The sequence below is a fragment of the Medicago truncatula genome, chromosome 1 (assembly GCF_003473485.1).
Source record: "Medicago truncatula cultivar Jemalong A17 chromosome 1, MtrunA17r5.0-ANR, whole genome shotgun sequence".
Lineage (NCBI taxonomy): Eukaryota > Viridiplantae > Streptophyta > Magnoliopsida > Fabales > Fabaceae > Medicago > Medicago truncatula.
In genome coordinates this window covers 45,683,580-45,704,826 of record NC_053042.1, presented here as the reverse complement: position 1 = coordinate 45,704,826, position 21,247 = coordinate 45,683,580, and the positions used below count along the sequence as shown (strand labels likewise).

At 34.0% G+C, this 21,247-nt stretch overlaps 3 protein-coding genes across 3 annotated transcripts; 1 reads left to right on the top strand and 2 right to left on the bottom strand.

The window, feature by feature from the left end:
• The first annotated feature begins 279 nt into the window (after window positions 1–279).
• LOC11418389 (uncharacterized) lies at window positions 280–7,106 on the top strand. The gene is made up of 14 exons (XM_003591783.4): window positions 280–684; window positions 2,135–2,225; window positions 2,324–2,408; window positions 2,523–2,592; window positions 3,461–3,530; window positions 4,312–4,381; window positions 5,025–5,070; window positions 5,161–5,413; window positions 5,515–5,720; window positions 5,856–5,930; window positions 6,076–6,136; window positions 6,290–6,370; window positions 6,622–6,701; window positions 6,822–7,106. The coding sequence occupies exons 1-14, from the start codon at window positions 548–550 to the stop codon at window positions 6,898–6,900; spliced, it is 1,404 nt and encodes a 467-aa protein (XP_003591831.2). The 5' UTR covers window positions 280–547; the 3' UTR covers window positions 6,901–7,106.
• Window positions 7,107–8,289: 1,183 nt separating this feature from the next.
• Window positions 8,290–11,965, bottom strand: LOC11406967 (leucoanthocyanidin reductase). The gene is made up of 5 exons (XM_003591782.3): window positions 11,721–11,965; window positions 10,768–10,908; window positions 9,352–9,589; window positions 8,924–9,127; window positions 8,290–8,754 (listed from the first exon to the last, which is right to left on the bottom strand). Exons 1-5 carry the CDS (start codon window positions 11,925–11,927, stop codon window positions 8,495–8,497), a joined length of 1,050 nt encoding a protein of 349 aa, XP_003591830.1. The 5' UTR covers window positions 11,928–11,965; the 3' UTR covers window positions 8,290–8,494.
• Window positions 11,966–17,768: 5,803 nt separating this feature from the next.
• Window positions 17,769–20,635, bottom strand: LOC112422504 (protein FAR1-RELATED SEQUENCE 11). The gene is made up of 4 exons (XM_024785480.2): window positions 19,600–20,635; window positions 19,073–19,516; window positions 18,165–18,979; window positions 17,769–18,065 (listed from the first exon to the last, which is right to left on the bottom strand). Exons 1-4 carry the CDS (start codon window positions 20,587–20,589, stop codon window positions 18,035–18,037), a joined length of 2,280 nt encoding a protein of 759 aa, XP_024641248.2. The 5' UTR covers window positions 20,590–20,635; the 3' UTR covers window positions 17,769–18,034.
• Window positions 20,636–21,247: the final 612 nt, after the last annotated feature.

Here is a 21,247-nt window from a genome sequence, read left to right as displayed (position 1 = left end):
TAAGACAGTTCAAAATTAGAAGATCAAATTAAAATCTAAAAATAAGTTAAGGGACAAGACATGTATTAAAGCCATCAAAATTTTATAGAACCTATAAGCACAATTTTTTTTTGAAAACATTACAATAAAAAATTGATATATTTATCGAAATTAAAAATATATTTAATGCTCTGAATAAATATCGTATCAGATACCTATGGTCCCACCATTTACACGAAAAGATAAAGTTTGAAAATATAATACACAATGGTATTTTGGTCCAACAATATTTTTCCTTTTGCAGAACTAGAAACGCAGAGAGAAATAAAAAAGAGATTGGTTTGGCGTAAAACAGAAGACAAAAGGAAAGAGAAAAATAAAAGCAATAGTTGTGTTTGTTTGTGTCTGTTCCAAAGTCACGCACACTCTTCTTTGATCTTCTTCGCAACCTCCGAGGATATTTCATCATCCTCTTCAACGTAGATTCGCGTGTTTCTGTCTCTCTCATCCACCAACCTTTCTCTCTCTTCAGTCTCTGCGATTTCTTGGTTTTTGCGGCAACACAAAAATGCTGGTTCGAAGAAGAGTAATGAGTTGGAGAAGGGTATTCAAGTCCCTTCAAGCTATGTTAGCTCATGCTTTTCTCTTTTCCTTTTCTCTTCTTCTTGTTCTTAAGCTTGACCGTTTCTTCCTTTTCTCATGGTGGTAAGTTTTTTTTTTTCTCTCTCTCTCCTTCCCTTTTTTTACCAACCCTTGATCAAAAATCTAGAAACGGATTAAAGGGTCACAGCAAAATTTTACCTTTTGAATGATCATATTCATACCTAGTTTTATCCTGAAATTGTGAGTTTTTGTGTTGTTGATGATTTTTGGTTTCAATTCTGTTTCCCCCTTTCAATGCATGTGCCAAGGCTCTAATTTTTATTTTTATTTTAATTTTGAAGATAATGATGCTGCGTGTTTTAACCCATTCAATTGCATGATGTGTGGTTTGTTGCATTGATATATTCATTGTTCCTTTGTTAAATTAATTTTTGTTTGGAATACGAATTGTGTAAGTGTGAGTTCTTGGTGACTGCTTTACTCTTTGTGACACTGAGTTTTTGTGTGTCAATTTGTGTTCTAGTGGAGAGGATTTGTTTGATTAGGGAATGGGAATTGTGAAATATAATGTGCATTTAAGCTGAATTAGTATCAAGTTATCAAGCTGTAACAATAGTGAATATAGTGTACATAATAAGCATCAGGCATCAGCTATGCAAGTCAGTAGCTCTGCAACTGGAGTAACTTCACCGATGGGCAAAAGAGTTGAGCTAGAAAGGAGCCTGGGCAGCAACATAAGACACTGGAATGTAGAAAATGTGGCAACCTTAGCAATGAAGCAGTTGCACAAAATACAGCGGCAACTCAGCAGCACCCGACGCATAAGCCAAAGGAAAATTGCCACTGCAGTGTGCGATCACAGCCCCTGGCTGGTGAAGAGGGACTCCATTTTGGTGTGCTAGGCAATATGGAATGAGCAGCAATTTTTTTTTTTCTTTTCACCTTTCTGGGGATGCATGTGAAGTAAGGACACACATAGTTAAAATGATAAAAAGTTAAATATCACTAATGCAGATCAATGTCGTGTCGTATCTTGTTGAGAATGTGTCTAGTTGGTAAGAGTTGCTGACCTGTGCTGTGCCATATTTGGGTGTCATTTTGTGTTTAGATTGTAAGATTCTAATATGTGTTTTTATAACCGGATTTGGATCCGTTAGGGATGGACTACTTATCCGGATATAGTGAGCAGCCGTAGGTAAGAGTAAATCGTATGGAAGAGGTACCAGAGAAGTATCTGGGACTTTTTTTTTCAATAAAAAAAACTACTACTGGATAATTGAGATGTATGAGATGCATCAGTATGGGTGTGGGCATCGAATTCATGTTGATGTCCTGCTGTGTATATTATGTTGCAGTAAACCAGACATAAACCTTTGACTGTTCCATTTAAATTAGGGGCTACTGGTTCAAATCATGTCTTAAAATATCGATAGGTGGGGTGTTGGGTAGTGAATCTCAGATTGTGGATTAGCGAGAAGAAATAGATTACGCTATCTAACAGACTCTTCCCTTTCAAAGTTCATTATATCATACATATCTTTCTTTTTGGCAGGACTGTCTTTTTTCCTCTTTGGCTTTTTCATGTTGTGATAGCAAGAGGCAGGTTTTCCTTGCCTGCTCCTTCGATGCCTCATGGGCGCCAAGTAAGACACACTTCAAATTGTCTTCTGTTTCGTGGACAGTTTTTTTGTCCTGTAGAAGGTTTTTGTTACCGATGTAAAACTATTTTGTTCACGTGCAGTGGGCTCCTTGTCATTCAGTCATAGCTACACCATTACTGGTGGCATTTGAGCTTCTTCTATGTATACATCTTGGAAGTAGTTATGGTAAGTAACATATCTTATGGCACAACTATCATGGATATTATTGATCACCGTCTCTTCACATGAAGTTGAATTGTGGTACTTTTATATAATTCATTGATTGTTTTAATGATGCAGTGGTGAATTTAAAGATTGTCTTCATACCTCTCATAGCTTTCGAATTGGCGATTTTGATTGACAACATCAGGTATTTGTCTGGTTCCATTTATAGCTTACCAAGCTTTATATTCTATGTCCTCGTGAGCTTAGCTCAGTTGGTATGGACAATGCATAATATATGCAAGGTCTGGAGTTCAAACCCCGGCCACCACCAAAAAAAAAAAAAAGCTTTATATTCTATATGTTTCAAATCCGCCCAAACTGTGGTCTGTCCCTAGACGCCTTAATTGTGGCAACTTTGGAGGGCTACCCTCATTGCAGCCTTCATCTCCTTCATCGAGTGAGGGGGAAATGGATTTGGTGCTGTAACAGCATTGCACAGTTTTTAATGTTGGCCGTCGACGATATTGTTAAAATTTAAAACTGATTTTGTTACTTTGTAATTTAAGCCGTTCAATCTCAAATTAACGGCTGAGATCGTTGCACGTTTATCCTGCAGCAGGCAATACGGATCCGAGTGAGGGTGGGAGTTTAGTCATACATCGCTTAGAAATATGACATGAGTAGTGCTTATAAGGTTTAGGTAGTTGGAGATTGAATTTCACCCTGATCTCAAATTCTATGATAAACTTTCATATGGAGCTGGCACTTATCTTTCAACTCATCAATAGTCCCCCATCTTGTAATATATGTTGGAACTGTCTTAAAAAATTGGCAATAGATTCACCACAATCATTCAACATTATGTAACAATTTACAAAATAACTTGTATTTTCAGAAAATCATTTTGATTGTTGAAAAGCGTCATAACTTATAAGCCTGTAATAGTTAATTGTATGGTTGCACATGGTTAGACTCAATGTTAAATTAATCAATTATAAAGCTGCAAGGTTCAATACTATTATATACTCTTCTATCAAACTGGTGCTTTATTGACAAAAAATGTATCTTTATAGGATGTGTAGGGCTTTGATGCCTGGAGATGAGGAAAATATGACGGATGAAGCAGTATGGGAAACTCTTCCTGTAAGATATCGTTCATTAGTTGATTAATTAATTGATCAGTGATATGCTCTGAAATTGAATAAAGGCACCTTACTGATACTCCCGAAATAGGAACCTGATGCCCTATCTGACGTCTATTTAGCAATTTATAAAATCGGTTTTGATAGGTTACTTTTCAGCATTTTTTGTTCAAATCCCTGGTGAATTTAGACTGTGATTTCTACAAAAAGCAATAAGATTGAGAAGTATTCATAATTTAAAAGCTTTGACGGGTATAGTCTAGACAATACTTAATCTTTGTTGGAATACATTAGTGATTAGAGTTTAAAGGCCTGTTTGGTTTAGAAAAAAATGCTTTCTGTATTGATTTTATGATTTTACTAATAATTATCAAATGTCATCTTATTTTAACTTTGGTTCTTGTTTTAAAAAATTCGTAAATGACAATGTGAAATAGTATTTTATTGTTTTCACCTTTCCTGTACACATTAGAAACAAGAAATAAAGTAAAACACAATAACATTTTTTAAATTATCAATGTAAAACAGAAAATAAAAACAAATATGTTCTTTCAATTCAAACATCCTTAGTTCTCTTTGTTTTATCCTTCTTTTGCACTATTTTGGTTTTTGGCAATATTCCTGTTATACCATTTGTCGACATCTTAATTATTAGCATTACCTTGTTATTCAATACTTACTAAGACAAATTTTTAAGTCTTTTAATCCGTCGGTTATGCCATCTTGCTTTTCTATTTTCCCAAAGCTCATTACTAAATTTGAATTGCATGATTGTTTTTCAGCACTTCTGGATTTCGATATCCATGGTCTTCTTTGTTGCTGCCACAGTGTTCACCCTTCTAAAGATATGCGGTAAGTTTTAATTTCCTCTCTGAAACAATTGTTGACTGTGTAATTAACTTACTCTTGAAATGTAATGTCATAGACTACATTGCCTACCTTTCCTTGACCTCTCTGCATCCTAATTGAGTGCGCAGTTGGTTAGTTTTTCACAACATTTTGATAAGATGTATAAAACTTTGTTTTAGATATACAGATATTAGCTTTTTTTGTAATACACTATTCTTTGGCCTTGACAACTTTGTATTTATTTAATAAATAACATATGAAACTTAGATTTTGATTGGGGTCAGCCTTCTAATAATGATTGCAAAAAGATGGGATTGCAATTTGCAAGACTTGATTCAGTACATGGTTATCTGTTTAAAATTTGGGGTTTCTACTTGCAAGTGTATATTAAAAGTAAACTTTGATCACATTGGTTTAGCTATCTCATCAAAAAGGATACACCGCCGACATTTATTGTTCAATAAAAATAAACAAACAGTAGAAAACTACCTAATTAAAATTAAATTTCAATCATAACCGTCATTGTTTTTATCATATTCTGATGGTTATACGTCATGTGAGACAGCACCGTTACTTTGATATGATTCATTGCAGAACTCGCTGTTTAAATGTGATTTGTTACTAATAATTTCTCAATTACCTGCAGGTGATGTTGCTGCCCTAGGCTGGTGGGACTTGTTTATTAACTATGGGTATAATCAATATCTCTTGGTAGACTGTTTTAAGCATTTCATATTAATCTTGTACTTTTTCCATCATAAACTCATTTTATCCTTTTGCAGCATTGCACAATGCTTTGCGTTTCTCGTTTGTACGAAGTGGCACAATCCTACAATTCATGGAAACGGTCACATTACAGAACCATGTTCGTCGTCAAATACTGTAAGATATCTAGAATGGAGTAGAGAAGGCATAGTTATTTCTACCGAAGAAGATGAGCAGCAAAATGTGTTTTGCAGTCTGCAGGACATAGGCGGGCATATTATGAAAATTCCATTCATAGCTTTCCAAATACTACTTTTTATGCATTTAGAGGTATACATGCTAACAATAACCATGTCAGTGTTGCTCTTGCACTTTGTAGGTTTCCTCATTCTTTGGTTTTCTTTCCTCATTTTTTGTTGTTTAAACTTCAGGGAACACCATCGGGCGCAAAAGATATACCGATTTGGGTAATTTTTTCTCCCCTTCTTCTGTTGCAAGGAGCTGGAGTATTATTTGCTGCATATAGATTAATAGAGAAGATTATTCTTTTACTCTATAATGGAGATATTCCTAGAAGCTACTCATCTATATCATCAAAATCCCGTGACTGCTTTGGGTTTTTCAATCATGGATCAAGGTATCAGTTTAGATTTATTAGTAGAAAAACAAATTTATCTGTAGGTATGGATTTTCTACTGAGCCTAGAAAATCTTAAAACGTTGTTGAACTAACATGAAGAATTTGTCGGTGGCTGCACTCCTCCTCTTGGCAGGTTGCTAGGTTGGTGGTCAATAGACGAAGGAAGTAGAGAGGAAGAAGCCAGACTTTTTTGCGCTGGAAGTTCTGGGTCAGTACTCTCTGTTACATTATACCATTTTTAGTATAATGGTGAATGGTGATAATTGCTTGCAATAAGTTTTGCGTTATTTTGAATGGTTTATAGTGTTATTCACACTTCTCTATGATGATATGTGATTTGATTTACTATTTAGGTATAATACTTTCTCCCCCGATACAGTGAAGAAAATGCCTAGAGGGGAACTTGTTGAGGAGGTGAAGACACTATTTCCTTCCTTATATTAAAATATGTAGCTACCATGTTTTTTCTTACTTAATAGTAAGAATAAGTTAAACTGAGTATACGAGCATGTTTAATCTTTTTCATACATAATGCATTTCAATAACCGGCTCTTTTATAACTCGCAGATTTGGAGACTTCAAGCTGCACTTGGTGAGCAGACAGAAGTTACAAAATACAGCCAGGAAGAATATGAAAGACTTCAAAATGTAACATTCTTGACCTTGATTGCATATCATTTAAAAGAAGTTACAAAATTATAGAAGTAAATAAACCACATCATAGGAGTAGCATTCTTGATTTAACTTTGCAATTCTTAGCAGTTAAAATGGTTTCTGAATTCATCCACGAGTAGCATTCTTGTTAGTTAGAAGGGCATTTCTGTTCAATGTTTGTGCTTGAGTGACTGTTAACTGCATCAGGATCTAACACGCTTTAAATTGATCGCTAAATATATCAGGAGAAGATATTATGTAGAGTTTGCTTTGAAGAGCAGATTAATGTGGTCCTCCTTCCCTGCAAGCATCACGTTCTTTGCAGGTAATAATAGCTCAGTCTAATACCTGTGTCACTGCACTGATACATATCTCAGGGACTTATGCTTAAAGTAATTGATTTTTTTTTTTGTTGCCTTTGGTTGACTTCTGATGTGTTTAACAGCACTTGCTGCGAAAAATGCAAGAAGTGCCCTATCTGCCGTGGGACAATCGAAGAACGGATGCCTATATATGATGTGTAGACTGAGTTCACTGTAAAATATATACATATTATCTCACAATGGCTTGTGGTTTTAGATGAGGCAAGCACCAAGTGTGATTAATGTATCTGCTCATAGATATGATGAACTTCTGAAGTTGTACATAATTTTAAACATTCATTGCAAGTTAAACCCCACCTTCCTTAAAATGTGCATAGCTGCAATATTGAAAGCTCGTTTTTGGTGCAGTCATTTTGAATTTTGTTATCTATATAACGCAAGATGTTTGTTGAAGTCTATACGAACTAGGAATGCTACCATGCGCAGTTAAAATGTGCATGTTTGTAGTGAGTGAGTATTAAATACTAAAATAAATACCTATGATAGTCAAAGGAAACTTTGTTGAATGTTTGGTTGAGGTTGCAGCTACTAAGTTGACTCTGAAGTATCAATCAGTCACTTAATGCTGTTTGATTTCGACATTGATTCATGATATTGCACTCGACAGCAAGTACCACACTAAAAATTCCAAAGCATATCATTACAAAAAACTTGAAAATTATGAGGTATCCATGAACAAGCTAGGAAAGAGTTGAAAAGAAAACTTGCGCTGACAAGAGCAATGACGGTGAGCTAATGGCCGTTTCTAGACGAGTTCATGGGTGCGTGATGGTTGGCAAGCATGTTGATATTGGCGCTTGGCAGCAGTACCATGATGGTGGAGGCAGGTTTATAAATTGGCTTGTATAGTTTATCAACTAGCTTGTGACTTATTTTTATCTAATATAGTAAAACGTAGTAATTAGTAGGTCACGTTTAGTTGGTTTATTTAAGCAGCACTAGTGACTTCTCATTTTCAACAAGCTAGTACTTGTTTCTAGGGTAACTTATTTTTGTCATCCCTCAAACTCATCAAAATCATACTTGTGTAAATGAACACCATTTTTTTTTATTACCCTCAGGAAGTATACTTTTTGGAGAAAAATACAGTTTCTTTGCTCTCTGGATGTAAACTTCAAGTCAAATGTATGGTTTTTGTAGAATCGTGCAGCTGAGGAAAGAAGCTCTAATTTCTAATGTATTTCATAGAGAGAAAATATATCTTGACACAAAAAGTTGACATAGACACTATTATTGTAAGGGTTTTGACTAACTTGACCTTCTCTATTGGTCTCAATTTCTAAAGCAAGGAGGAGTGTTAATTATTGCTTTTGGACTGCATTACGTGGCTGATTTATCTTTATTCTCTATTATTTCAGTTTTTTATTTTAGTCAATAAGTAGTACCTACACTTTAGGAGAAAGCAGTTGTTGTTATCCCACGTTCCTAGTTTAGTGGTGATGTAGTTGTGTTCTGTCACCCCCAAAAAGTGCTCCACATAAATCATTATGAGAAAACAAAATATGGAGAAAAAAAAATAACACAACTACATGAAGACTTTTATCTCAACACAGAATAACAATAATTTGTTGCAACCCAGAACGTACATAGATAACAATTATTTATACTTAGGATACATTAATAATAGAACGCGTGAAATGATGAAACAGACTTGGAAATAACATGATGCCTCATGACTCAAAAAATATCCACCTCAATAAAGAATAACCTAGGACGGTTTTTGAGGTGAAACTCTTCAACAGGAAGCTGTGATTGGCACTGGTTCTACTAAAGCCTTCGTGCCACCGGTAACTCCATTTTCTCCTTTATGAATCTTGTCGGCCGCCATGGCAACAAAGCTCTCAAAGCAATCCTCCAAGCTCCTGAATGATTCACCAGGATATAGAGTGCTTATCTCAACATCATGAATTCCATCTATCTTGAAGTTAACTTGACATCCATTGATGAATATATCATGGGTGATTGATGCCACAACACTTTCTGGTATACAATTTTCTGCATTAACATATAGTCAAAAATCAAAATTAATACTCGTTCACTTCCAATTAGCCAAACTCTTAGAGAAATGAACAAACATTGTATCAAAATTTGTTATGAAATATTTTATTGATTCGTTTTATTTGTCACTTTAGAATATAAAAAAATATTAAGAGTAGGATGGAACCTGCGGCTATTCCTAGAAGATCGTCTTCAGAGACGATTGCTCTAGGAATTTTTCGAGCAATTTTATTTTCCCACAAAGAAGCAAGCTCATTCATGCTGTAACAGTTGGTAGAGGGTCGAAAATGAACACTTTTGTTGATTGTTCTTTCATCATCAACAACCTTCATTGTGAACTTGCCAATATCATAGCCATCAACAAAGTACGCTGCACAATCAATCACATTCTATATGTTAAATTAATACTAATATGATATTATTATGATTGATGTGTGACAAAGAATCGGTACATGTTCAGTATCACAGTGACTAAGAATAGTACATGTTCAGTATCCCAGTGACTAAGTCAGTGACTTTGCCACAATCACATCGGCTCAACGTGATTCTGGCAAAACCACTGTGATATCAGACACGTACTTAGTGTGGTTGTACCTTTGACATTGCCATGACCATAGATGTGCAATTGATCCAACGGTGGAGGAAGCTGTGATGGATGACAATTGTCATAGTATGGCCAAGATGCAATGGAGTTGCAGCAGATGTAGGTGTATGGTACACCTGATTCCTCAATCACACGTCTAACCAAACGTTTCTGTTTGTACATTGCAAGGCCTGGCTCCACAGGATCTGCTCTGTCCACATCGTGACCAAATTCTGAAGGCAAAAACCTCTGCAACATATTACATTCATTATAACATGTATTTAATGCAATCCTAAGACAACATATATGAATCACACGGCAAAGGTGCCCTTTGTCTTGCATAAATATTTATATTCATACCATGTGTTTAATTGTAAGACTAGTACGTCGTAAACGTAAATGATTTTACACTTTCAACGAATCACAACCAAGTATATATATGACTTTAGGATCGTGATTAAAGTCAACATGATTAATATTATGATCTAACGATCATGATAAATTGATTGTGGTAATTTTTTTACACTAACAATGTGTATTAATTAAATCTTGAACCATTACACATGATTTTTTTTTTTTAAATAAAAAATATTTCACGAACACCCACTTTTTTATATACCCGTAACACCTAGTTAATCACGTGCACAAATATAATTAACTATGTTGGATTTTGATAGACCGATAGTTTAATTCACTTTTAAAATTATGGTTAGTTCATGTAGTTGAATTAACCATAATTTTATGTCGTATATTGAATTAATCATCTACTCAATTGAATTAACAATATGTTTTATAGGTGATTAACCATGTATCACAAAAGTGTAAAAAAAAATAGGTGCTCGTGTATCATTGCTATTGTTAAACACTGCACCAAGGTATTTTGGGTTCACTAATCACTGTCACATCCGGATTTAAGAATTTTGAACCTTAAACATTATTTTAAATATTTAATATTTAAATCCGGATTTAATAAAAACAGAAATGGTCCTTCCAAAAAAAAAACACAAAAATGGGAAAAATTGGTGGAGAACCTTTTTATTTAAAATGGTGAGGCACACATTTGTACTACGTTTTTTAGGTATATATTAGATGGACTCTTTTCTAATATTGATTGCTCTATAGAAGTGAAAGTACCCTACAAATTCAACTTAAAGATACTATACCATTAATTGAAACTTATTAATATAAAGTAACTACTAGTACCACAAAGAACTGCAAAAAACGGTAGCAAGAGTAATTATTAATTTATGGCTCTAGACTCTAAAACTGTCATTTTGGTTTAAATTTTTCTTCTTTTTGATTTTTTTAGTGGTTCTTGTTTTTTCTTTTTTGAAAAAGTGAAGCTATTCTTTATAAACAATTTGTTTTATTACAAAAAATGGAACTCGAGATTATTTAAAGTATACATTTGAATAGAGAAGCTATACCTTAATAGTCTTGATAGATTTCATGGCTTCCACCAAAGTAAGCTGGTCCAGCAAGCTTTCAGCCCCTATTGCAGAAATGACTGTATCTATTTCATACTTTTTCAAAATCATCTCCACGAACTCCTTATTATTTACCACACCCTGCCATGTACATGTGAAAAGATTAAGCTCCAAAGTTGCATGGTAATGAAATATTCCATCGTGAATGCAAACATACAATTTTTTTTTTGGTGTTACGTACGCATGCAAACATACACTTATTATGTGTGAAAACACCTAATTTTACTTGGATCTGACTAAATAAAAATGGACCTAAATGTGGGGGAAAATTGCATACACATTTTTTTTATATAAATCAAGCAAAGAAAAATGATGAATACGGAAATATTAAGGAGTGTGACTGATGAATAAATAAAGGGAAATGCTTGTTACTGCGACAACAAACTTCCCGAATTCTTCACGACCCTTAAACTAGGTTATCCCTGAAACTTGCATTCGGGATACATTCGAGGTAAATTTTCTCTCGTGAAATAGCACTTCCCATAAATAAAACTCTGACATAAGTTTTATTAACATAAATGAAGCTAGGGTTGATTGAGGGAGAGAAAAAGACATTGTAAAGAGAAGTGCATGGTAAAAAAAAAACGTAAGAAAGAATTGTATAATATTTTATCTAGTTTCATGGTTATTTTTTAAAATAAAATCAAATATGTAACAAATAATGTTGTATTTTAAGTTCTTCATTTTTAACAATTTTCTCACTTAAACTTTTTAACAAATTTTGTAGGATTAAAACTAGAACCTCTCCCATTCTCAGAAAATGAATATAAAGGAAACATTTTTAAAGTCATATAATAAAGAATCGTGTTAGCATAGAATTGAAAAACATTATCACTCAAAAGTAAAAATAATAATAATTAGATACCCTACAAAAAGTTTATATTGTAACTTACATAAATGACAATGGCACCTTTCTCTTGGAACGTTTTAATAGTGGCAGCCTTAGAAGATATGAGAGGTCCTGGCCGGATCAACAAATAGGTTGGATGTGCTGTGGAAATACTTGCCTCAGTTACAAATTTTCCCATGAAACCAGTTGCTCCAACAATTAGGACTCGACCCTTGCTAATGGGAGTGGTTGGTGATGATGATGGTGCCATAACTTTTGGAGGAAGAGTTAATTGTGATAATTTGGGTATGAGATGGCAAAATCGAAGGGTGCTAGTTTGTTTATATAGAACAATCAATGTATCCGTTACATTATTTGATATTTATGACCATAAATGGAATATTGGTAGGGTGTTTTTCATCTACTCTTCAACACATGTAGCGTTTTTTTTTACTGCTGACTACCCTTATGCACAAGAACGTTTGGATTTGATGATTTGAAGTTTAGGTCCCATGTGTCAAAAAAACAAGAAAAAGATTAGGTGACCAAACTACTCAATTTTTTTTTTGGTAAAACAAAACTACAGAATTTTAAAAGACCGGCGAATTTCAGTTTTATAAAAAGAATATATATATATATCAACCAAGAGAATGTTGAAACATTAAGGTGAAACTTAGATGTTCCAATATAATTGACACCTCAAAGAAACTCTTATATCCTCTACTACTCACGCCGAAATTTTATTAAAAAAAAAAAATTACGTAAAAGAGGAGAGACTAAACCAAAACCCTCAAAAGAAAAAGAAAAAGAAAAAAAGCAAGGCATCGAGTGTTATAAGCTGTCATATTAAGTTTTATTTGGATAAAAATATCCTCTTATTACTGTTTAAACAAAAGTTTAAACAGAAGATTATTTTTGTAAATTTGAAAACAATTTTTGGAATGTTTTATTGAAAAATAAAAGTTGAGTGCAATTTACTAAAGTGTGTAAATTGTCCTTTATTTTAAATTGAGAGTTTAATATTTTTAGGTTGGTCTAAAAACATTAAAGTCTAAGTTAGCAAGTGTTCACATTTCTATTTGGATAGAAATACTTGAAGTAGATAAAATAGTCATAAGGAAGAGGGATTTGAATTGTGACCCTTTAAAAATTATCCTGAAACTTAAAAGTGATTCTCAAGTTGTTTACTTGGAATAGTTAAGTTAACTTTATGACTTCACAACGTTCTGAAGTTCATAAACAAAGAAACTGTTTAAGAAAGTAAATGTGTAAGTGTGTGTTGTGTATACTGTAATTAAAGAGTATAAAGAAAGAGGAAAGAACACACAGAGAATTATAGTAGTTCACCCAACGTGGGCTAGTCCACTCCTCACAATCTTGTGAGAGTTTCCACTATGATGCTTGAGATAACCTTTCAAGTCCTGCACCTTACAATCTTTGTTCACCAGAACAATTACAATTCTGTATTCTCTAAGCCTCAGCAGGCTTGCACCTTCTTGCTAAGTTAACCACTTAGACTTTTGCAACCTTCGCTCAAACTAACACTTTAGTACCCCTAAAGCTAGATGAGACTTTGTTGCAATTTGTATGGAGGTTGAATGTTTGTGAATCAAACAGAGGAGGAAGAAGAAGTTATCTTTAAGAGAGAGAGAGAGAGAGAGAGAGAGAGAGAGAGAGAGAGAGAGAGAGATAACAAGGAGTATTGATGTGCACTAAGGAAACAAAAGCCTTAGAGATTGATTAATTTCAATTGCAAGAGCTTCAAACAAAGTCATATTGTTTTCTTGTATGCTTTACAATGGTGCAAGTTTTGCTAAGGCAATGATCTCTATTTATAGAGTCTTTGGGCTCATATAGCCGTTGTAGGGTGTCCAATGGTGTTATGCCACGTGTCCTGGGTCCCACAAGCTTTTACTTGAAATTATGAGCAAACATTCTGATCACTGATGAACATCAGAATGTTGTTGTGTTCATGATGATCTTCATCTGGGTTCATCATGTATGAATAAACACATGAATTTCTGGGCGTGTCATATGCTTTTCATATGAGTTTCTGGGCAATAACCAAAGTATGAGCTTTTCCACATACATCAGAAAGTTACTTTCCCAGATTTTCCTTGGGACCGGTGCAGGAAAGATCTAGTGGGATTCTGCATCTTCATGTCCATGCTTTGAGGGATTGTGTGGTCCTTGTACTGGACCAACTCCCATACGTGTCTATCTCTTGTTGATCAAGACAGATTTGCTTTACTTTTGCTTTTTGCTTTTCACCTACTGTACTGTTCATAAAGTAAGCATGTGCTGAGCTGAACATTCTGACCATCAGAATGTTCCATCTGTTTCACTTAGGATGATTTGTAAGACTACCATCTGATGTAATCAAATCCTAATAGTGAAACAACAATGAAGAGCAGTGATATTAATTAACATCTAGGATGATATTCCCTTGTGGAATATTCCTAGTACATCAATGTTCATAGTCTTAAATGAACATTGAATATCCTTTTTGACATAATCCTTGTATATGCCTTTATTGCTTGATTGATCTATGCAAATGTACTTTCCTGGACATATATCCATGTCACATGTGCCTTGCATGATCTTGATCAAAGTTCTTGAGATTCTTGGCTTGCATAAGAACAACCTTCTGATCTCTGCTTGAACATTCTGATCTTCGAGCAACATTCTGATCTAACTTTCTGACCTCAATGTTAGATCATGAATTCAAATGTCCTTTGATTTCTTGATTTTTGGTATGATTTAAACCTTGTTCCTATCTTAGTAAAACACTCAAGAGCACAAGTTAAATACCAAGGAATTAATCAAAGTCCATTAATTCTCTAATCATATTGGTTTATTATCTTTAAAATTAATTAGGGATTTTGCCTCAACAATACTCACTTGTTATTATTCAAATAAATTTTAAGCAGAAGGTTATTTTTGTATATTTAGGAAACATTTTATTGAATAATAAAAATTTAGTGCAATCTACTAAATTTCAAGTGGATTTTTTTAGTCAAAATGAAAAAATACACACTTGTTTAAAATGGTTAATTATGTAAATGTTCTCCATAAATATTAAGATTTTTTTCAGCCCCTTGATTTTTTTTTGTATATCCGGATTTTTTGCAAAACATAAAGATCTTGGATTTTTTCCAAGAGCAGGGGATACTTTATCCCACAATGGACGTAGTTGAGCACGTAAACGAATTCATTCTATCATTGGTTCCAAGAGACGAAAAGGAATATATTAGTTATGATTCGGTTTGCAAACAGACGAGAATAATGAGGTACAAAGCGTCAAATTATGGATTCGGTAAAGAGAGCGACAATTTTGTTATGTTCAACATTAATAATATGGGATGAGGCACCAATAATCCATCGTTATAGTTTTGAGGCATTTGACTGAACCATGAGCGATATAATGTCTTATGATTGTGTCGATATTACAGACAAACCTTTTGGGGGTGTTTATGTGGTTTCAGGCGGTGATTTCAGACAAATTTTGCCAGTGATAAGAAAAGGATGCAGACAAGACATACTTGCTTCATCCATCAACTCATCAAAGTTGTGGCGTCACTGTAAGGTTCGCACACTTACAACAAATATGTCTTTACGTGCTTCAACCGTTCGTGCCGAGCAAGATGAGATAAGAAAGTTTGTTGATTTGATGCTTTCAATTGGAGATGGAATACGATCTGCTAATGAGAGTGGAGAAATTAACGTACTCATTCCTGATGAGTTGCTGATAAAAGATTCCTCTGATCCGTTGCGTTCTCGGGTTGATTTTGTATATCCGGATTTTTTGAAAAACATGAAGATCTCGGATTTTTTTTTTCAAGAGAGGGGGATACTTGCTCCCACACTGAACACAGTTGAGCACGTAAACAAATTCCTCCTATCATTGGTTCCATGAGACGAAAATGAGTATATCAATTTTGATTTTGTTTGCGAATCAGACGAGAGTAGTGAGATACAAAGTGAATGGTTTACCCACAAATTCTTAAACAATATCAAGTTTTCCGATATTTCAAACCACAAGTTGAGATTTAAAGTTGGATGTCCAGTTATGTTGATGAGGAACATTGATCAAGAAACTGGATTGTGCAATTGGACTAGGTTGATTGTAGACAATATTTGGAAGAACTTTATCGATGCAACTGTTATTACCAAAAAAAATGATGGTGAAAAAGTAATTATTCCAAGAATGAACTTATTTCCAAGTGATCCTAAACTTCCTTTCAAATTAACTACGAGACACTTCCCGTTGGTTTTGTGTTTTGCAATGACAATAAATAAAAGTCAGGGTCAGTCTTGAAATCTATCTTTCCGAACCGGTTTTTACTCATGGACAGTTGTATGTCGCTGTGTCGAGAATCACTTTCAAAATGGGATTGAAAATGCTTATACTGGATGAAGAAAATCTCGTGTGTACTGAGACCACTAATGTTGTGTACCGTGATATTTTTCGGAACGTTTAACCGGTCGTTCGTGGGTATGAGTTTTTTTTTCTCTCTTTTAAACTTGGTTGTAATATATATATATATATATATATATATATATATATATATATATATATATATATATATATATAGGGGTTTGCTACAATAGACCCACTCATTTTCATGAAGGTCTATTTTAGCAACCTGCACCTTTTCACTTGGACACAAATGCCCAAGTTTTTGTTTTTCAGGAAATTAAAACGGAAGGGTAAAACGGTAATTAGCTGTTCTTTCTTTCTTTCTTTCTTTCTAATTTTTCTTCTAATGTCCGTCGTTCTCCCTCTTCCAATTTTTTATCCCTCTTTGTCCTTCTCTCACCAAATCTCCATCTATTCATCAACAATTCCTTATCATGAATCTTCTGAATTTTCGACCTCTTCTCTTAGTCATGTTTTCGATATCTGTTTTATAGAGAAACAGCTAAAACCCTAAATCCCAAAAACACATAAATTAGTCATGATTATTATTTTGATTTGGGATTTCAGTTTCCAATTTCGGCTTTATCATCCCATTGTATCTCTCATCTCAGTTGCGTCGTCCCATTGAAAACTTGTTTCCTACTTTGGACTCTGCAAAAGGAATTGTGAATTTTGGTAACAATTCTGAATTTTAGAAGCAATAGTGGTTCTACAAATGATTTTTTTGTTGAATTTTGATTAATTTCGGGTGCTACATATCAACAAAGAAAATGGAAAAGAAGAGCTATATTGAGTTATTATTACTGTCATGGTTGGAAATTGTATACATGTGTTCCGCAAGAATGTTTGTGTTGTGAGGAAGTAGCATTAGTGTCATTCTGAGATGTGTGGATTTTGCAAGACTTGGTGGCTGTTATTAACCAAGGCTGACTATTACACAGTATCCTGGGTTTTCTTTTCTCTAGTGTGCTGATGTTTGTGCTATAATCCTATTGTGAGTACTGGGAGCTGGTGTTGAAGAAATTTTATGCTCGGCTGGGTTTGGAGGATTTAACAAGGCTATTGTTGTTTTTGGTTTCGGCTACCTTATTAAACCCTTAGTATAAAATAGCATCAAAATTAATTTTGGTTGTGGGTAACTTTTGGTTTGGAGTTTTATGGTTTCAGGTGTTTGTATTGTTTGTATTTGGTGTTCCGTCTATATGCGGCACCTATTGTTTGTATTGATGATGTATGTTACATTAGCTATCGAAATGATGCATGTAATTTGGCATACCTTATGCCCGTAGTTTTTATTAATGAGAATAGAGTTTAACTATTGATGCCAACACATTGCTATATCAGTTTCTTTTGTATTATAATTTATTAGTTTCAGTTAACTATTGATGGCTTCACCGTTTGCATTTGATTTTTGCAAAAAAGATTCAACATTTGTATCATTACTGCAATATTTTTGCAAACACATGAAAGCTTGCTGGCAGCTAAACTGCACAATAGCAGCTGCTGGACAGCAGAAAAACCTGCTAAAAAATGCAGGAAAAACAACTCCGGACATACATGCCAAGCCCACCAAAACCCAAGGCATCCACCATACCAAAAGGGTTGTACATGTAGGTTTTTTCCGTTAAAACTAACAAGATTAATTAGTGACATGTTTCAATTCTCAATGATAGAATAATCTTCTGCTATCAATTCTCAATATCAAACTAATAATAACAGTACCATAATTCAATGTTGTGAAACAATCAGGTCTTACATAGTGTCAAAACACTTAAACAACAAGCCAAAACATAAATCCACAATCACCAACAGCAGCAGCAGCAAGAAGAGCCCCCCCAAAAAAAAATAAAAAAATACAAACAGCCATTGCAGCAACAACAAACGGCAACAGTAAGTACAACACCAGCAGCAGCAGTAGCAACAACAAACAACAGCAGCAGCAACAACATATCTCACTATTAAGATGATTTTCTCCAACCCTTCATCCTCCTAACAAAGAACCAGGAAAAAAAATTCAAATTTTCAATATAAACATTCAATAAGATTGTGTACTTCAAAAATAAATACCTCAAATAAAAAAAAACTTACTTATTAGGAGATTGAGAAGGTAATGCTTCAATATTTTTCTTTTTATTTGGACAATTCCTCGAGTCATGATCAGTTCCACCACAATTTGGAACATGACAATGACGAGGTTTCTTTGCAATTTCAACTCCTCCTTTTAGCCTTGATCCTTTTGGTCGACCTTTTGTTTTTGAAGGTAAAGGATTTTCAACATTCAACTCATCATTATCTGGAACCGTAGAATCAACACCCACCAACTTTTCTTCAATTTCAGGCATGGCTTTAATCACTTGAATGGCTTTCTCTAACTCTCTAGTTGCAGCTTGTTCTCGTAATTTTGTCTTCAACGATTCAATTTCTAGACTTTGAATTAAGGACCTAAACTTAACAAGCGAGCCACCATTGTTGTTAATCATGTGACTAGATTTTGGAATCAATGAACTTTCTTGTCTCCAACGAAGAGGAAGATACTTGGAAGGGAGGGTAAAATAATTTTTCATCACAAGCACCCGAAAAGCATGTCTACATAATATCCCAGTAAATTCAAATTCCTTGCAAGAACAATGGATTGATTCATTTTCTTGTATCCAACTTACAAAGCGGCCTCCGTCACTTTTGGTATGATGTCGCACAATGAATACACTATTATTAGTTTCAGTTGCCGCATATTTTGTAGACAACTCAATCTCATGTTGAATCAACTTAAAGGCATAAGGTGTAAGAATAGATGCGGCATGTTCCTCAATAGGAAAACACGTTCTAATACGAGGATTATGGTACTTTTGGCGCATTCTTGCTTCTTCTCCAGCTTGATTTCTAATGTTAACAGCAACCCCAACCTGCACAACAATATATTAATTATTAGTAAATTAAAACTAATAATTATATGCATCTTACTAGAGAAAAATCAATTAACTCAATTAATTTCTTACTTGATTTATGAAATCAGTCAGACTTGTATTGGCTCCCAAGAATCTTTTTATATATGAATTTATAGATTCTGAACGTCCAGTTGTAGTCATTCCAGCAAAAAAGAAGTCCTTCAAATAAGCTAGTGCCCAAAATTGACGAAGCGAATAGAGCAGGTCAATATGGTTATCCTTGCTAAGACAAAAATGTTCAACCATCAATTTCCATTCCCTCTCAAAATCATCTTCACATTCTAAATGGTATAATCGATAAAACTCATCTTTAAAATCATCGTATCTCGACCCTAATGGAAGAGAAAACCAAGTTGGTAACTTTGCCAGGATATGCCATATGCAAAATGCATGTTTTGTGTTTGGTAATTCCATTGAAATAGCTTCTTTCATTGCAAGATCTTGATCTGTAAGAATTGTTTGTGGATATTTTCCTTTAACAAAACTAAGAAAAGTCTGAAAATACAAAAAATGTAAAATAACTTACTAAAAACTCAAATTTATTGAGAAATGATAACCTCAAATAAATAGAAATATACCTTTATAGCCCATGTAAAGGAAGGAATCTTCTCATTTTTCAATAGAACACAACCAAAGAAAATGGAATTGCCATGATTATCGACCCCAACCAAAATTCCAAGCGGCATTTCGTAACGATTTATTCGATAAGTGGTATCAAAAACAATCACATCTCCGAAGGCTTCATATGCTCGAATTGAATCACCAAATGCCCAAATAATATGCTCCAATTTGTTATTTTCATCGATTGAAAATTCATACTCAAATGCATTATCTGCATCTTTAAGACTTTTACATAATTTGAGAACATTTGAAGCATCAAATTCTTTACCAATACCACTTTGAGATTGAATGAAATTTCTAATGTCTTTATCCAAAAATGGAAGATTTCCGGCATCTATGTTTTTCTCTAACTCAAGCACTCTAATTATCAAACTAACAGAACAACCAGCTTTTGACAACAAAAGAATACGATCTTGATCAATAGTTGGAATACTTCGATAAGCAGGAAGAAATTTAACCTCTTTATCATCTAATAACTCATGGTTATGATTATTATTAAAATATTTCACCACCCATTTTTTCTCAGAGTTAATTGTTGTTATATTCACCAACAATTTAGCACCACAATTACATCTTGACGACTTCCGTTTCCTTTTACCTTCCACTTCATTATCTTTGTCTACGCTAATAGTACCAGCACGATGACAAACAAACTCTCTTTTATAAACACCTAATGGATTATCATCCGACTGATTCTTAATAGATTTGTAAACATGATGACGTCTAATTGAAAAACCATTTTTTCGCGCAAACAAACAGTAAAAATTGTAAGCCTCATCATCACTGTTAAATACCTTTCCTTCATAAAGAACACCATCATCAATGTGATTGGCTTGAGGTAAAGGTCCATGTTGTGGCTCTGGTACAGTGGTCAGAGAATCTATTATTTCATCATCTTCATATTCCAAGGACCCATCAATGGCCTCATTTCTTCCCTCCGATGACATAACTATCTCAATTTAAACCTGAATAGCATTGGCAAGAACAATTATAAATTACCCAAAAAGAGAAGAAATAAAATCACAATATAGATTAAACAAAGAAAAAGAAAAAGCAAATTGTTAAATTAAGACACAGTAGCAGGGGTATACCTTTTCTTCAGTAAAAGAATTGTTGCATTTGATTTTGGGATTTAGGGTTTTAGCTGTTTCTCTATAAAACAGATATCGAAAACATGACTAAGAGAAGAGGTCGAAAATTCAGAAGATTCATGATAAGGAATTGTTGATGAATAGATGGAGATTTGGTGAGAGAAGGACAAAGAGGGATAAAAAATTGGAAGAGGGAGAACGACGGACATGAGAAGAAAAATTAGAAAGAAAGAAAGAAAGAAAGAAAGAACAGCTAATTACCGTTTTACCCTTCCGTTTTAATTTCCTGAAAAACAAAAACTTGGGCATTTGTGTCCAAGTGAAAAGGTGCAGGTTGCTAAAATAGACCTTCATGAAAATGAGTGGGTCTATTGTAGCAAACCCCATATATATATATATATATATATATATATATATATATATATATATATATGTATATGCAACCATTCTAATAGTTGCGTAAAGAAAGAGTAATGGATTGGTGATGTAGATAAACTACAATTCAGCAACTAAC

Coding starts and splice junctions, on each gene's coding strand:
- LOC11418389 (XM_003591783.4), top strand. CDS start 548: ATGCTGGTTCGAAGAAGAGTAATGAGTTGGAGAAGGGTATTCAAGTCC. Junction 685..2,134: donor TTCTTCCTTTTCTCATGGTG/GTAAGTTTTTTT, acceptor TCTTTTTGGCAG/GACTGTCTTTTTTCCTCTTT. Junction 6,702..6,821: donor AAGCATCACGTTCTTTGCAG/GTAATAATAGCT, acceptor TGTGTTTAACAG/CACTTGCTGCGAAAAATGCA.
- LOC11406967 (XM_003591782.3), bottom strand. CDS start 11,927: ATGGCACCATCATCATCACCAACCACTCCCATTAGCAAGGGTCGAGTC. Junction 9,590..10,767: donor AATCTATCAAGACTATTAAG/GTATAGCTTCTC, acceptor AATATGTTGCAG/AGGTTTTTGCCTTCAGAATT. Junction 8,755..8,923: donor TCTTCTAGGAATAGCCGCAG/GTTCCATCCTAC, acceptor ATGTTAATGCAG/AAAATTGTATACCAGAAAGT.
- LOC112422504 (XM_024785480.2), bottom strand. CDS start 20,589: ATGTCATCGGAGGGAAGAAATGAGGCCATTGATGGGTCCTTGGAATAT. Junction 19,517..19,599: donor CCTTTACATGGGCTATAAAG/GTATATTTCTAT, acceptor TTGTATTTTCAG/ACTTTTCTTAGTTTTGTTAA. Junction 18,980..19,072: donor TGACTGATTTCATAAATCAA/GTAAGAAATTAA, acceptor ATTGTTGTGCAG/GTTGGGGTTGCTGTTAACAT.